Source organism: Lytechinus variegatus, chromosome 14 (assembly GCF_018143015.1).
Source record: "Lytechinus variegatus isolate NC3 chromosome 14, Lvar_3.0, whole genome shotgun sequence".
Lineage (NCBI taxonomy): Eukaryota > Metazoa > Echinodermata > Echinoidea > Temnopleuroida > Toxopneustidae > Lytechinus > Lytechinus variegatus.
In genome coordinates, this window is record NC_054753.1 from 11,351,929 (window position 1) to 11,370,380 (window position 18,452).

The 18,452-nt window shown below is 36.1% G+C and overlaps 1 protein-coding gene across 4 annotated transcripts in view; it reads right to left on the bottom strand.

Annotated features, from left to right (window-relative positions):
• Nucleotides 1-9,104: 9,104 nt before the first annotated feature.
• Nucleotides 9,105-18,452, bottom strand: part of LOC121427343 (protein dispatched homolog 3-like) — a 51,737-nt gene continuing 42,389 nt past the window's right edge. For 2 of the 4 annotated variants that reach the window (XM_041623686.1, XM_041623685.1), the window contains exons 12-17: nt 17,692-17,912; nt 16,953-17,237; nt 15,791-15,956; nt 14,825-14,938; nt 11,960-12,126; nt 9,105-11,459 (exon numbers count right to left, since the gene is read on the bottom strand). In XM_041623686.1, coding sequence (XP_041479620.1) covers nt 11,091-11,459; nt 11,960-12,126; nt 14,825-14,938; nt 15,791-15,956; nt 16,953-17,237; nt 17,692-17,912 — 1,322 coding nt within the window. In that variant the 3' untranslated portion in view covers nt 9,105-11,090. The other 2 variants (XM_041623689.1, XM_041623690.1) reach the window with 2 other exon arrangements.

The following is an 18,452-nucleotide window of genomic DNA, read 5'->3' on the forward strand; positions in this document are numbered from 1 at the left end:
AAACAGGGGCCTGTTGCAGAAAGAGTTGCAATCAATCGCAACTCTAAAAATCATGCGCATCTTGATTTTCAACCAATCAACAGCGCGCATTTGGGTGTTGCGATTGATTTTTTTACTTGCGTTTAAACGCAACTCTTTCTGCAACAGACCCCTGTTATGATTGATTTGATCGATCATGACTCTATGGAAATCCATTTATGTCATAATTTTTTTCAAGAAAAATTTGCACAATGTCGTTTTTATGCAAAGAGAAGCGCAGTGAATTTTCAAGAAAACAATGAATGCATGAATACACATCACAGCTAGAAAATATTTTGAACAAAAATGCATAATAGATGTTGACGTTGCTGGCTGTCCATAGTTGCAATTGATCGGATCAATCGTAACTCTTTGTACAACAGGGCCCAGATGTAACTTTGAAAATCAACACAGCTTGATTCTCAACCCATCAGAAGGGTGCATGTTGGACTTGCAATTGACTTTCAGAGTTGCTTTTGAACACAACAGTCAAACCTGTGTTAATGGCCACCTGTCTATTGTGGCTGCTAAAACCGATTCCCGTGGAGGCAGATTGTGTGTATAAAGACCCATCTGTAGCAATCACCTGTCTATAAATGTCACATTTTGTGTTTCTTTAGGGTGGTCACAATAGACAGGTTTCTCTACACCTGCAATGGACCCCTGGAGAAGTACTTAAAGAGAAATGCCAGTAGTTGCAGTAAACACTGATTTCATGAGAAAGTCTGTAAAATCAGGCTTAATTGTCAGAATATCGAGGATCTAGATCTGGTACAGTTACATAAACTGAACTTTGTGAAATCTTGAAATCTACGCTGAAAAATGTTCACACTGAAGATCACCAACACAGATAGGCACACGTGGGACAGTGTATTTATAATGCTGGAATAAAGACCCGACGGAAGTGACCGAATCCGCGCTCATTTTGCTCATTTCTCAGCAATTACACGATTTCTTCCACAATCCTTTGGCACATATTTTTTATTCATACAAACAGACACTTGGGTGGTCATATTAGATTCTGTCAAAAGTCATTTTGAGATCGTTACCAAAACTGGAATTTATCTTTAAAGGCAAGTTATGCATGAAACCCAAAGATTGAGGTTTAAATTTGGTGATTAAGTTCATGTTAGTATTACCCTTTCCCAGCTCATTCACAAGGGCATTAGGTTTGCATTGTACTGATCTTTTGTCAGATTTTGGTATGTCCCGACAACTTCAGTCCTTTAAAAAAAATTTTTTGACACAGTTCATCTATTTTTCATTTATGATGAAAAGATTCTTTGCCTTCATTTCAATTCATTGTTTTCTCCATTATTTGTTTGCAATCCTACTACACTGCAAATTAGACACTTGATTACATGTGTACTGTACACATTTTACGCACAGCGATAAATGACAACTTACAGAAGAAGAATGGTTGAAGGCTTGCTTACATAGGGCAAGGCAGCTCTAAATAACAAGGCTTGTCATCATTTCCTATACAAATTAATATTTACACGAGATGACAAAATTTGTCGCAGAAACTGGCTACAAAAAAATCTCCAACAATTGAGAACCAATTAAATTTTATTTTTCAATAATTGGTGAATAAAGTTTTGTCTAGAGTTGCTCTGAAGAGCTCATCTTAACTTGTGCCAGCACGATGTCATGAGTTTTTACTTTTGAACTATGGTCACTTTTTTTTAGGCAGATGAGCACATGTGTTTTTCCTCAATTCTGTACTTATGAAAGATATATTTGTCTAAAGCCTATGGACAGAGGACACTATTGGAATTATTGCCAAGCTATGGTGCTTTGTATCTGAACCTCCAAAGCACCCAAGAAGAGCACCTTTGCTACCCTCAATACTACAGTTACTATTTCTGGAAATATTTGCATGTTATTTATTATCTTTACAGCTATACATGTATTGCACTCTACTCTATTTCTTCTATAGATATCCTTGTTTATTGACTTAATTTCAGGATAAAAAAATGTTTTATAATTAAGAAGAGGAAACATATTTATTCATCTACTACAGTAAGTGATGACATTACAGTGCTAAATTCATGTTAAGGAGTTGGAAATCTATTTTTTCCTCAGAAAATTGCAAATAATTATGAGAGGGACCAGTGATTTTATTAAATCTGACTGTGCATATTCATCTGTGTACTCTGACCAGTGTTATTAGATGATTACAAACCTATGCTAGTCACTCTGGTCAAACCTTCAGACCGACCAAATCATTGTAAACGTCATTTCCAGTGGCATATCATCTGTTGGTTTGGAGTCGGTTTTGTTGGTATGACTGTAGCATAAACAAGGTTTTATGAATCAGGGCCCTGGGAACTGTCTCATAATCTGTTCTGGAAAGCACAGTTTTGAAAAGTTTCCACTACAAATTCATACTGCTGGATTATAAAACAAATAATGCACATGTTTAAATCTGTTATGTTAGTGGTGATGCAGGCAACTCGGGTTTTCACGTTATGCGAAAGTGGGTTAAATCACAAAAGGGCCAATTGATTTTATAGATCACATTTTATTAAAACTCATCATTGCCAAGTTTGCTATCAATGTCAATTACCATGGCAACACTGCTCCCAGTCAGTCAAAATCTAGCATTTAACTGGAGTTATTCGTGAGTCACACTCTGGAGAATTTCATGCTCCAAGAACCTGGTAAAGTGCATGTGTTTTCCCCTTTTTTCAATATATTTTCTCTTTAACTTGTAATTCTAAGATCTTGTATTTTTAATTATAATTATGACTGAACTATTCTCACAAAAAGTCTTGATCTTGATCAGGAATTGAGATATAATTCTCTACAGTTTCTCCAGAATTACCATGATTGGGCACAACTGGTTAGTCAAGACATCTACGTATCCATTTTCAACTAAAAATTACTATCCCCCAAGTGTAAACAAACGTATGTGGCATTATTTGTACATTGTATGTCAAATCAGTGCTTTTATAATTTATACATGTTTCATTTCTTCTTGTGCTTGTAGCAGGTGTATGAGCTCCCATTCATATCTGTTCAATACTTATATCTAATAGTTAGATGGATAATAAAACATATTTGAATTGCAATGAAAGTGTGTTTATATTTGATCATATTTGTTTGTGTTTTAAAGGGGTGGTCCAGGCTCAAAGTATTTATAGCTTAATAAGTAGAATAGAATTCACTGAGCAAAATGCCGAAAATTTCGTCAAAAATCGGACAACAAATAGCAAAGTTATTGAATTTTAATGTTTAGTAATATTTTGTAAAAACAGTCGTCATGAATATTCATTAGGTGGGCTGATGATGTCACGTCTCCACTTGTTCTATATTTTTCCTCCAAGAACTAGAAAAATTGGATTGACAACTGATTTAGTGCATTAGATATTTATTGCTGCAACTGATTTCATTATAAGGTAGACATTTTATTCACACAAGTATGAAATAATGAAAAAAATATAATTTCATGTGATAACATAAGAAAACGGAAAGGGGAGATGTGACATCATCAGCTCGCCTAATGAATATTCATGACAACTGTTTTCACAAAATATTGCTAAACTTTTAACTTTAATAACTTTATTATTTTTTATCTGATTTTGATGAAATTTTCAGCGTTTTGCTCAGTGAGTTCTACTCTGTGTATTAAGCTATAAATATTTTCAGCCTGGACCACCCCTTTAACTTGGTGTTGTGTCATTACCCACACCAACCATACACTATTTGAAATACAGTTCATTTTGAAAACAGGTGAACCAAAGTCTACACTTGGTGCTGATAAACTTTAATATCCCTGCCAGAGGCAAACCACTTATTAATTTCAAGGATGAATTAAATTCATGCAGAGATTAATAACACTCAAAGCGCTGACAGGACTCCAAGAATTGACAAGTGCTCAAGTTTAATCATAACAACATTGCATACTGGTACTTGTAAATGGGAAAACACTGAAAAATAAAACATTACAATTTAATATAAACATTGAACAATCTTACAACTAGAAAATGCATTGGAAAAACATGACATTACTGTTTATATTAAAGCATGAATTATGTTTCATTTCTAGGAAAAGATTCCTTGAAATGTGACTTTAAATAACGAAACAATCATCAAACAGTTTTGCAATCCCTATATCAGTATAATGTACTATACAATTATGCAATAAATCTGATCTGGATAATTAAATATAACCAGATGCAAGAAATTCATGTACTTGTATGTTAACAACTTTTAAAAAATCCGATGGGAAAAGTGGTTAGATTGCAGTTTAAAGATCAGAATTTTTTTTCTTCTGAAAATGTTCATCAATTTTGAAATGCTAGAGATAACTAGTAATTACTGAATACCATTTTGACACATTGTCGAGTCATTCTGCTAAAGCCTAATAAAATATTTTATTTCAATAAAAAATTTTGTATAGCAAACAACTTTGGCGTTTTAGGTGGCACCAGCAGAAGCGCAGGAAGCATTTTGACAACATTCTAACTAGGGCTGGGACTAAAACCCGGGTACCCGGGTCCCGCCCGGAAGCCTCGGGTACCCGGGTAGAAAAATCAATACCCGATACCCGAAAATTGCTCACCAGTATAACGTACATTTGATTTGTATTGCGTAGTGTAAGACATGATTGTAAACTCATCACAAAAGTACACAAGTCTCATTTTGAATCTCACCAATTACCCTCGAAATATCTACTAGTTTTTCAAGTGATGATGTGACGGAGATCGTTCAATCGTCGCCATGTTTCTTTCGCAGCGCAGTGACGTCATCCAGCCACTGCGACGCAAGCCAATTTATGAATGAAAATATAGTAAGCATGCGCATTGCAAGCATCAGCCCCACGCAGTATTCCGTCAAAACAAGTCTACAATACTCTTTCACCTCGTACCTAAATCGACCTAGAATTCCACTTTCCTTTATTTGATATGAATTATGAAAGGTATTCTCAGAGGATCTATTTTCTCACCGATAGCGCACAGGTAAGCAAATTTTTATTACTTCTTGCTTTTCCGTCAAAATCTTACGAAGTAGCGTCGATGTTGCATCGTGTTTGTGAGTTTGTAGAATCTATCGCTACGTGAACAAAGTCAATTGATTTCCGGGTTTCGGAGCATACGAGGTGCTAGCCAATCACGTTCTTGATACCATTTTCAGTCCATCATAAACCGAAAATGGTAACACGATCGTGATTGGCTGGCGCATTTGACGCTCCGAAACCCGGAAATCAATTGACTTTGTTCACGTAGCGATAGATTCTACAAACTCACGAACACGATGTAATATCGACGCTACTTCGTAAGATTTTGACGGAAAAGCAAGAAGTAATAAAAATTTGCTTACCTGTGCGCTATCGGTGAGAAAATAGATCCTCTGAGAATACCTTTCATAATTCATATAAAATATAGAAAAGTGGAATTCTAGGTCGATTTTGGTGCGAGGTGACAGAGGATTGCAGACTTGTTTCGATGGAATAATGCGTGGCGCACGGGAGGCTTGCAATGCGCATGCTTACTATATTTTCATTCATAAATTGGCTTGCATGCATTGGCTTGATGACGTCACCAATGGGGTTTTTCCACAGACATATTTCGAGCGACATGATTTTCGGGTACCCGGGTACCCGCCCGAAAATTGCCACGGGTACCCGAAGAGAAAAAAACCCGAAAGTCCCAGGCCTAATTCTAACCATATGTATAGTTTTCAGATGAAAAAAAATCAGATGATATCATATAATTTACATATAATACAACATAAATAGTTCCACAACAGCTTACGCTAATTGATTAACAGAAAAAGAGGGCAAGAATAGAGTAAATGATCGTTTATCAATATATTACACATGTATATATATATATAAATAAGTTTGTAAGTATTGACTCCTCACCAGGAACTGTAACGAAATGTATTTTTTCAGATAATATCTTTAGCACTAGATCGAGAAGAGTGAAAAATAATACAAATAATATAAAGTAATCACATGACTAATAACTTGTTTTCCAATATTTGCACTAGATAAGAGTTTCAAAAATATGAATGAAATAATCACAAAATCAATAATTTGTTAAACTATACACTAGATTAAAAAAAAAGTTGCAAAAAATATGAATAATTAAATAATCACATAATTAATATTTTGCCAACAGTTGCACTAGATAAAAAAGTTTTGGAAAATACAAAGAACAGAGTAATAACTAATTCGGTTTCCAATATTTGTTCCTCCCTGTTTGAATTGAGCTACTGGGGTAAAAGGTTAGAACATTGACCAATAGGTCAATATAAGGTATGGTGGTACTCATTTTATACAAATTTGCTTAAAAATCATAGCAATTGCCAGAGAATAACATACCTCAGAAATCCATAATTCATTCAACATGAATAAGTGTACAGCTTAAAACTTGATACATTAAAAACATAACCATTTCATTTGTCAAAATTTCAGTGAATCAACAAACCTTGTTTCAGAAGTTGTGATTGAATCAATCAATTGCAAGTTTGAGATTGATATCAAATATACATGTAGCTAAGAGTAAAATGATTTGTTCATTCTTCTGGACCTCATTTCAGTGGCATATGCAAGGGGGTGGTTACATGGGTTCAACCCCTCCCCCTAAATTTTTTTTTTTGCTTGTCAAATTTGTTTGTGGTACGAAGTGATGTAAAATTTGTGGTGAAGTCAACATTTCATTCAGCTTGAAACCCTCCTTAAAAAATCCTGGGTATGCTATTGCCTCATCTCATACATTAATATCACTTTTTTTTTCAAAGAAAACATTGTATACATGTTTATTATTGAGATCAATATTAAAGATGCGAGCAATAAGAGTTTGGCTTGAAAACTTCATACAAGTACATATGGCTCAAAATTTATACTTACTAATTTTTCAATTTAACTTATGACAATTGCAATTTCATGATATCATCAACATTTGAGTGACACATGAATAAATTAACCTACCTATACAAATTTGTTCTGAATATTATTTCATGATCCTACTTGCTCTAATTTTCATGGGAGGGGATAGTTCACCCTGACATGAATCAGGTTTCATAAAAAAAAGGAAAAAAAGCTGAGAAACCAGACCAAAGTATTTATGACAATTCAACCGAACCCCACAAAGAATAGCAGTTCCATTTTTATAAACTTTTGATGTCATTTCAGCTGATGTGCCATTACAAAATGTGATACGACTTTGTGAAACCTTGTACAATGAAAAAAAAAAACCCTGGTACCTATCAATGCACAAGATTCAAGAGAAAAAGATGCAGTGTTGTATCCCAACCTTAGGAAATTGCACAAGGGAGGTGGTAAATTCAGTATCACAGGGGAAAATGGTTATTCAGTGGTTGTGCTGAATGTGTATACAACTGAGCTAATATACACACATTAAAAAAAGCTCCATAGCCAACTGAAAAGAAAGAAGTAAAAAAAAGATTGCACTATCTTCAGGCCCCTGACTATTTCATAGGTTTTTCCTTCAGAAAGAAGAATAAGATTTCTAGCACCAAGAAAGCGACCGAAAAAGGAACAACTGACGACCATAACAAAATACCTGTACAACAGCCCGTCCAAAAATAAATACAGTGACGGCTGTTATAAGCTACGGAAATCCTTGAATCTGATTGGCTCAGAAGACAGATAAAATCACTATTTTCTTCATGAAATCATCACCGGGACAGTTTTAGAATAATTATGTTACAGCTTCAGTGTACCGACAATCAAATACATACTGAAGTGTATGGAAAATATTGCCACATTTAATCCTAGGGGAAAATATAAATCATATACAATTTTCTTATATTACACATTGAGAACTGATAGATCAAAATGAGTGTTAGAGAATGCACATAAAAATATCAAGTTTTTGATATTTTCCTAAAATACAAAATTCCCATCAAAACATTTCTCTCCAAACATACAGGATATGGCATAATTAAAGACTGAAAAAACCTACTTAAAATTACCAAATTTACAATATTAAGATATTAGACTTGCTGTACAAAATATACAAATAAAAAAATGGCTATATTGTATTTCACTTTCTCTTTTAAGATAGATTTCACAACCTAAAAAAAAAATCATATTTCTCAAGCTAGGTGATCCCTGTGATTGCACATGCTTTATATTTCATCTTTTGACAATAATGACATATTTTATGAAATGTACTTTCTTCTCTACAAAGATAAAGCTTAAAAAATATTGTTCCACACAGAGTAGCATATATATGTCATCAGTGCTGGCTTGCATTTGTCGACCAGAATCCTTGACAAATCTCGAGAATAATGTACTTTACTATTCCTACATTGTGTTCTCTTAACACATACGGATTTGATTCATCGCTGTCGAGAATTAAATTTTTCTAGTAAAATGGCATTGGCAATCTCTGATATTACTCCACCAGTCTCTGGTTTCATAAAGCAATACAAAAAGAGAGCAACAAAAATATCACTCGCTTCTACAAGTTTCATACAACTGACATGATTAAATTTTGAACAATGCTCAGTTGAAATTATTCATAACACAATTTGCTTTGAACAGTATTATCCAACTCTTACAACTGCGCACCTAACAATTTGAGTTAAGATTTAACATGAATTTCTTATTTCACAATTTTTTTTTGGTTAATAGTATTCCTTATATTATTAAAAGTGTACCAAATTTCTCAATAAAAATGAAAGAAAAGATTTTCTTGAAAAAACCTCGCGCAGTCATTTTCGGATTGAAAAAAAATGGTTCCCCATGTCTGCACACTCATTCACTTTGCACATGATTCGGGGATTTTGATGAGAAAGGCTGCATTTTGAGGCCGTCACATGAAATGCCCTGAATTAATAATTTTTCCATCATTTTGAGTCTGACTTTTTTATGAATACCTGTCTATATATTGCATGTGTAAAGTTCGTGCTCGTTGCGTATCTTCTTTTACTAGAATCCTGCAGATACGCGGGTGCGCAGACTTGGGAGACAGCACAGACATGGGGGAACTGACCATACTACATATCAAGCCACCATTTTCACGGTTGGTTCCTATATTTGGCTCATTGTGCGTGTAAAATTTCATTAAAAAAATTACAAATGAAAATTCAAAAAACACACATTGGGCCTGGAAACACAAATGTTAGTAGTTGATCACAGGATGCATTTTACATGATCGATTCCATTGGATCACATAGTTTTCAAAATTCTGCTTCTGGTGTATCATATTATCAATGGGTCCATACCCCATTGCAACTAGTCTCTAATACATCAGTATCAATCTGTATGCACACTGCGAACATCCCATTCAAATCCTATACATATTCCACTATCCAAACTATCCTCGGGTGATCGAGCCCTTGCTCATGCCGGACCAGCCCTGTGGAATTCACTACCGCAGGAACTGAAGAACTCTGCAACATCCTTCAAGGGCAACCTTAAATTGCATTTGTTCACCAGCAGGTAATAGATTTGAAGAAAGACATTTTCTTCATTTGTAATGTGCCTTTTTACTTTGTTTTAATTGCTCTTCTCTAAGCGCCTTGAGCATTTAATCAAAATGGAAAAGAAGCTATATAAATCCTACGTATTATTATTATATTATCATTGAGCTCAATGTATAATTGATCATAAAATTAAATCAAACTACTCACTTAGTTTTGTGTTGAGGGAAACAATCAATATAATCAATTTAACAATACCAACAAATGATACATGTTTAACATTAAACACATACCCTCAAGATACACATTATACATTTCAAAATGTATGGGGTCTGGGAATTTCCTTCCATATTTCATCAGCTATGGAACTTTCTTCCACTTTTTGGTGAAGTTTGCTTCATGCTTTTATATCTCATCACACATGGGGTTGTGTGTTACATACCACTTTACGCTCAACTGGTGCATGTTCTTGAGTGCTAAGTCAGCTACATAGGGATTGATCATTAAGCACAAGAAATGGTCACCAGTCATGACTGGAAGATGTTCTTAGGTGTTAAGTCAACTATATAGGGATTTTTCATTTAGCACAAGGGTCACCAGTCATGACTGGAACATGTTCTTAGGTGTTAAGTCTGCTATATAGGGATTTATCATTTAGCACAAGAAATGGTCACCAGTCATGACTGGAAGATGTTCTTAGGTGTTAAGTCAGCTATATAGGGATTTATCATTTAGCACAAGAAAGGGTAACCAGTCGTGACTGGAGCATGTTCTTAGGTGTTAAGTCAGCTATATAGGGATTTATCATTTAGCACAAGAAATGGTCACCAGTCATGACTGGAGCATGTTCTTAGGTGTTAAGTCTGCTATATAGGGATTTATCATTTAGCACAAGAAATGGTCACCAGTCATGACTGGAAGATGTTCTTAGGTGCTAAGTCAGCTACATAGGGATTAATCATTAAGCACAAGAAAGGGTAACCAGTCATCACTGGAAGATGTTCTTAGGTGCTAAGACAGCTACATAGGGATTAATCATTAAGCACAAGAAAGGGTAACCAGTCATCACTGGAACATGTTCTTAGGTGCTAAGTCAGCTATATAGGGATTTATCCTTTAGCACAAGAAAGGGTCACCAGTCGTGCAACTTATGAGTAGCTTTCTGAAGCATAATGCAATGAAACAACGCAAGTTGTCATTGATTCACATGAAAAAAACCCCAACAACAACAGTTTATGTTTGCTGATAGTCATGTGCTATCCAAGCACATCTATCTATACTTTGCAACAAAGCATTATCATCTTTTTGATAATCATTGCTCACTTTCAAAGAATACCAGCATTCTCAAATGCTAAAAGGCTAAAAGAAAACTTCAATATATTGCATGTCAAAGACTAGTTTGCAGCATAGTATACTTGTCCATACACAATCATTAAAAATCTGTAAAATAAATAAATAAAGCATAAAAATAATGATCCATTTCTCCAGTTGAGAGTGCCAGCATTTTAAAACCAAGGTTTGAAGCACAACATTGTCAGCATGTAATCACTAAAGCCATTTATGCAATGCAATTTCAGAATATCAGTTTTGAATATAACACAAAATATCGAGCCTTGTATTTTAAGCCATTCATCACATCGAGGGGAATACAACGTTTTATGAAAACATTCTCAACCGAAGAGCGTGTCTCCAGACGGACCAGGTATCGTAATGCCGTGATGATGCATGACAAAGAGCGCCACCACACCGGCCCCTAGCACCAGTCCGACGACGACCACTGTCAGAAGCAACCAGCGCCAGCTCCACTTGTAGCGGGCCGGAGCGAAGCAGCCGAGAAAGGCCGCGCAGGACGTCAGAGTGTAGATAATGGACACCAGGGTGTTGAGGGCCACGATCTGACCGAATTTAGCGAAGAGATGGACAGTAGTGAAACAGAGCGGAATCGCAGCGATGATGGTAGTGAGGGCGCTAGATAGGATGGATACGCCGATGGTACTGATGGAGTGGATGGTCCGCTGTTGACGGATTTGTCTTGTACTCTAGAAAATGAAAAAAAAAACAAAGAATTTTAAAAGTATTGAATTTACCACATTCCCCCCCAAAAAAACCCCAATATGTCACTCATAATTGATAACAGAGTACACCGGTAATAAAAAAGGTAAATCCACTTTACAGGACCGATACCCGTAGATGATTGAATCTAACAATTTAATGTAAGCTGATACAAATAGAGCAACTCTTCATCGCTTCACTGATACCTTATTTTTACCTAAGGTCATGTATGACTCCATAAAGCCATTTGATAACAGGTACAAATCCATTTCCTATTTTTCTGACAAGTTCTAACACAAAACGGTACGATGAAACTCAATTTGCCAAAATTGTTATATATGCACAATACAAGTAATATACAAATGGATATTCCACATTTTCAATCCCACCTGATGAAAATTTCAGCAGAATGTTTGTTTCACTTTTCGTATTATATCAAAATAATTTTTTTTTTGGGGGGTTGATGTAACCTTAGATTGAAACCAACCTTTCCAGAGTCCATCTTGATCTGTCCTCCAGCGACCCGGTATCCCTCAACAAGATGGATGCAGTAATCGATGGACGAACCAACGAGGATAGACAGTGATACAGCTTCTACGGCACCCATCTGCCAGCCTAACAGATAGAACATACTAACGACCACTAAGATCACACCTGAAAGAAAAGAGGTAGAAACTTATCATCATAATGTTATGTTTCTAGGGGGCGCAGGATTGAGAGGGACACAGCTTCTAGGGCCCCCATCTGCCAGCCTAACAGATAGAACATACTAACGACCACTAAGATCACACCTGAAAGAAAAGAGGTAGAAACTTATCATCATAATGTTATGTTTCTAGGGGGCGCAGGATTGAGAGGGACACAGCTTCTACAGCACCCATCTGCCAGCCTAACAGATAGGATATACCAACGACCACTAAGATCACACCTGAAAGAAAAGAGGTAGAATTTTATCATCATAATGTTATGTTTCTAGGGGGAGGAGGATTGAGAGGGACACAACTTCTACGGCCCCCATCTGCCAGTCTAACAGATAGAACATACTTACGACCACTAAGATCACACCTGAAAGAAAAGAGGTAGAATTTTATCATCATAAATTCATAATTTTATGTTTTTAGGGGGCGGAGGATTGACAGGGTCACAGCTTCAACATCCTCTATCTGTCATTCCAACAGATAGAACATACAACTAAGATGACACCTGGGTGCCCATTGCATAAAAGTTGCTATTATGGTAACTTTGCTATCCTATGGTTACCTCAATGAAATCCTTGATTTTGATTGGCTATTGAACCTTGTAACCATGGTAGTTACCATTGGATGGCAAAGTTACCACGATAGTAACTTTTATGCAATGGGTTCCCTGAAATAAAATAGGTTAGGAGAAGGTATTTGGAGAATATTTGCAGAATTTAATTCTCCAAATATGCCAGAGTCAGAGCAGAGGATCGTTTTTACGAAGATTGATGATTTATCCAGTCATACGGAAGTGCTTTATAAGTAATACAAGTACATCATAATGATGAAAATCTCACCCCCATCATACAAACATCTCAGATCGATGTCCAAAAGCGGTTCTGACTCATTGATAAGGAGTATACATGCTTGTGGAATGTAGTGCACATAGCTTCTTGAGAAGCTATTGCCATTTTGGTGACTGATTGTAAACATTTGTGTAACATATTGTGTCTATTGATCCCCTATTACACTATGATAATAAGCAATGTAATAAAGCATGATACAAAGCCAGTACAAATAGCTAAGAATTTCCCCTACTGAATTATTTCTATAAATGCCCTCTATGGCCACATCATACAAATAGAAATGATTGATCCAACCGACCACTTAGATCAAGCCAATCGATCACTATGATCGATCCAATCGATCACTTTGATCGATCCAATCGATCACTATGATCGATCCAATCGATCACTATGATCGATCCAATCGATCACTATGATCTATCCAATCGATCACTTTGATCGATCCAATCGATCACTTTGATCGATCCAATCGATCACTATGATCGATCCAATGGATCACTGTGATCGATCCAATCAATCACTGTGATCGATCCAATCGATCACTATGATCGATCCAATCGATCACTATGATCTATCCAATCGATCACTATGATCGATCCAATCGTAGGAGTAAACATGACTTGTCAAAACAATGATGGATATACAAGTATACGTCTTATTTAGAAAACAATTGAATTGTTGGCTTAATTTTAGTTGTGGTTGATCAGGGGGGTGTTTCACAAAGATTTAAGTATAAATTAAATCACACTTAAAGTCCACCCCAACAAAGAGTTGACTTGAAAAAAGGAGAAAAATCCAACAAGCAAAATGCCAAAAATTTCATCAAAATCGGATGTAAAATAAGTTATGACATTTTAAAGTTTTACTTAATTTCTCAAAAGAGTTATTTGCACATCCTGGTCAGTGTGCAAATTTGCAGACTTTTGATGTCACCCACTCACTATTTCTTTTGTATCTTATTATATGAAATATTCTCATTTTCTCCTCCTTGTCAAGTGAAGTTTATTTTCTCCCTGAACATGTGCAATTACCATTATTTTAACAGTTTATGGTTAACTTAAGTTAGATTTATTGACAAATCTGTAAAATTTGAGATATTGTATTATTTAAACAATAAAAAAAAAGAAATAGTGAGTGATGGACATAATCGACTCTCATTTGCATATCACAGAGTTGCGCATTGAACTGTTAATGTGAAAAATAAGCGAAATTTAAAAATGTCATAACTTTCTTATTTTACATCCGATTTCAATGAAATTTGCAGCGTTATGTTTGTGGATTTTTCTCTATCGATTCAAATCAACAATTTTCTGCGGTGGATTAGACCTTTGAATACAGACACGTATCTGAAAATCAACGCGCAATTTAATTGATCAATTCGCAGTAGTGCGCGTCCTCTTGGCATGATCTGACAGATGGGGTCAAGCCTTTTATAACGCATGCAACTAGGCATTTAAGTGCTACTCTAAGTTGACTCATTGCTCAGACATGTAAATAGTTTTTGTTGTTCTGCTCTGAAGCGCCTTGAGCATCTAATCAACATGGAAAGTGCGCTATATAAATCTCATGTATCATTATGTATCATACTTAAATCTTTGTGAAACGCCCCCTGATCACTTGCAACTGTTTGTGAAGACTGGTCCCAGGGCTACAGCATATGTCATAACTTCAAAAATGGTTCTGCATCTTCCATTACAAAGGGCAGCTTCAATCGAATAATAAAATCAATAAAAATATACAATGTATCCTTTACTGATTAGGGGGGGTCACCAAATTGAATCATACAAATATTCTGCATATACTCACCAGCTATTGTTAAGAATGCTATGAGTAGGATAGTTAAATGAGCGGTGAAGAGAGCCACAGCTATGACACAGACAACAAGAGAGAATGCTACACCGTATATAGCACTGGTTACACCTAAATACAGGAAGAAAATATGGAATAAATTATTATTATTTCATTTGGCATTTCAAAAAACACAAAAGAATACAAACAAATCAGAGACAATATCAATCAAAATTTTACATGATGGTTAATGGTAGGGAGAAAATATCAGTACAACGGACAATAGTGTAGACTTTCAAAAATTTGACACTTCCATTTTTTTATTACATAACCTTACTGCCAATGGTTTGGCAACTTTATCATCATGCAATGGTAGCTATGTAAATTTTTTTTATGTGAATATTTTACTCCTGTAATGATTTTGAGCATTTCCACCGAATCCCTTCTTTTTTTTACCAATTCATCGTTCAATTTTCATCAATAATACTCATTACCTTCTCTTACCAATTACCCATTTGTAATATATTTATGTATTTATTTGCTCAGGGACAGTATTTATAGATCACAGCTGTCCTCACAGCTGATTCTAATTCTAATGAAATGTCTTGATTTGAAATCTTTTGTCTATGTTTGTTTTCTGTTGCATTTTTATGATGAATTAAATAAATTTGAAATGAGTTGCATACTTGAACAATGTGGTCCCAGGACAATACCTAAGCCTCAGTAGTCAATGGGTGATTTCAAATCCGGTTTTGGCATTGGTGTTGGAATTTGGATTGCTTCCCCTAGCTCCAAAACCAATTCTGAGTTTGTAAAACTGATCCAGATCACATTATTGACACCTCAACAACTAGTGAGTGACTTTTCAGGACCATCTTCATTTTACATGTATGTTTGGTGTTATAATTGTGTAAAAACTGACCTAACACTGACACCAAAAGGTCAACACTGAACTTGAAATCACCCGACGGGTTCACCCCTTACCTATGATCTCCATGAAGACTTGCTCCCAGTAATCACACGTCTGGAAAGCGGACATTAAACCCGCTCTCTCATCCTCCGTCAGGTTCTCTTTCACTCTAACAATAGCCTTTTCCCACGCATTGTAGTCCTTGTAGGCCTCAAAGCTTGATTTGCCTTCATAAATTTTCTAAAGAAATGAAAAGCATATTTGGAAAGGAATAATGGAATTACATGCATTGTTAGGAATCCTGAAAGCTCTAATGCATGTATCCACTTATATGGTCTTCTTCGGGTGCCAATGCATGAGCTCATTTTACGACAAACACAATCACGAGATCTATACAAATATGAGTCCATTTTAGGATCTATACACACATGAGTTCACATTACGATCTATACAAATATGAGTTCATTTTAGGATCCATATAGACATCAAGTTCACTACTCTCTATACAAACTCGAGTTCAAACTACATTTTGTTCGTCTGGGGGCCTGTTGCAGAAAGAGTTGCAATCAATCGCAACTCTAAAAATCACGCGCAATTTCATTTTCATCGACCAATCAACAACGCGCATTTGGGACTTGCGCATGATTTTTAGACTTGCGATCGATTGCAACTCTTTCTGCAACAGGCCCCTGGGTGCGATAAAATCAGAGGCCTCGAAGAAAGAAGACAGATCATATAATGGTCAAGCGAAAATTTAAATCTTGAGAGAAGTTCTGATGTATTCTAGATAATCAATTTTTACATTATCTATTGTAATATTTTGCGAATAAAAAAGACAATCCTGCAAGGCCTCCCCCCGCCCACAGGCATTTTGGGACAGCAAAGTCAGTGTTACATTAGTTATAATTTCTTGAACAGAATGACAAAACTGAGGAGTCAAGACGATGAAGATGTTAAGAGGACATGGCATCTGGAAGTAGATGGCACAAGAGGCAAAGAAAGCCAGAGATTTACATGGAAAGATATGGTGAAGATGGAAAGAAGGAAGGTTGGTCTAAACGAGGAGGATGCTTAATACAGGGGAGAGAGCCAACATGATGTAGGCATCACCTTTTGTAAGAGAGAAAATGCTGACTAAAATAACTGATGATGAAACACGAAGTACATGTAGACAAAATGGTTGTAGACCTATTGGGAATTTACCAACGGAAGGAGTAAAAATGTCATGATGCTTACCGACTCGAAAGCCATGGCAAACCAGACTAGATCATGACCGATAATATGAGCCTTGGCATGTGACCTTTGACCTGCTATGAGCTTAGGTCGCGGGATGTCGTTGCACTCATCGGGCAGTTTCAAACCGTAGATCTGAAGCATGGTGAAGTACTGGGACGGGAAGCACTCGGCCCCACCATCCAGGACCAGGTCTCGGTTGTTTCCGATCATCTTGCAGATCTTACACAGCGCCCCCACAGTCTGAGCACGGAGAGGCGTGAAGTCCAGGTCATAAATGACAGTGCCCTTATGGTGGAAGGAAGCATATTGGAGTCGCAATAATCATATGAAATCATTTAACACTTCTCATTTTAGGGGGTTAAATGGTTTTCATGGGAAACCACCTCTTGTATCACACTGGAAGTTCTATCAACTTTTTAAGGGGGTGGGAGGAGCATCACATGCCATGCCATTTTATAGAAATGTGAATGAAATAATGCTTCTGATTAAAGGGAAAATTCATTTTACAATCCTAGAAAAATAAAACTTAGCAAATTAATGACACTTGCACACCATGTGGGAAAACAAGATTTCATGTGATACATGTACCTCAAACAATTTCGTAACAACTTTCGTTTACTGTGGGTTTTCTAAAATGTTCATTCAGTACTTTTTTTTACACAAACAGATTTCAGAATGGCCCTATCCCTATAACCCTTAGATGAAATAAAGCCAGGAGCATATGTTGTGTCACCCTTACCTTATCTTCATTGAGTACGTGGTGTGTCGTAACATTCGTCTTGTTGATACCCTCGATACCAAATACCAGGAAGACTGTAGCCATGTTGTCAAGTACAGGTCTGCTCGCGACACTGCCACACATGATGTTCGTGTCACAGGGGTCGTAACCTTTGCCCGGAGAGGAAGGATCGATATATACTTCATCATGATGTTCAGGTGTTGGTGGGATGATAGGTGGACCTGCCAAAATATGGTTGATATTTATTTCAATAGAGCATTTATTAATACTCTAAAATGTAATAAATATTTTAAAGTGCAGTTGGAATGGAGACCAGATTTCTTATTACGTATAATATTATCACTATTATTATAATCATTCAATCAGAAAAAAATGAATAGTATTGAAGCATGTCAGGAAATACTAGCAAGGAAAAGAAAAGCTGAAATTTAGTAAGGCTCTAATAGTAGCAAAACCTTGTAAATATACATTAAAATAAAGATAATGACAATAATAATCAGATGATGCTTGAAGGTTTGCATGGTAGCAATCGCCCTGGAAGGACTGAGATGAGAAAAGTGGATAGAATTGGAGGTGAGTTGGAAAGTGGAGGTTTCTCGCCTTTCAATTTCTATCTACTTTTCTTATCTCAGTCCTTCCAGAACTTTACACATGGTGTACCGAAAACCTCTTCCGCAAATGACAATAATATATAGCAATTTAGAGTATGCCTTCTATCGAGTTTCCTATTCAGAGACGCAGAGGGAATTATTACACCAAAG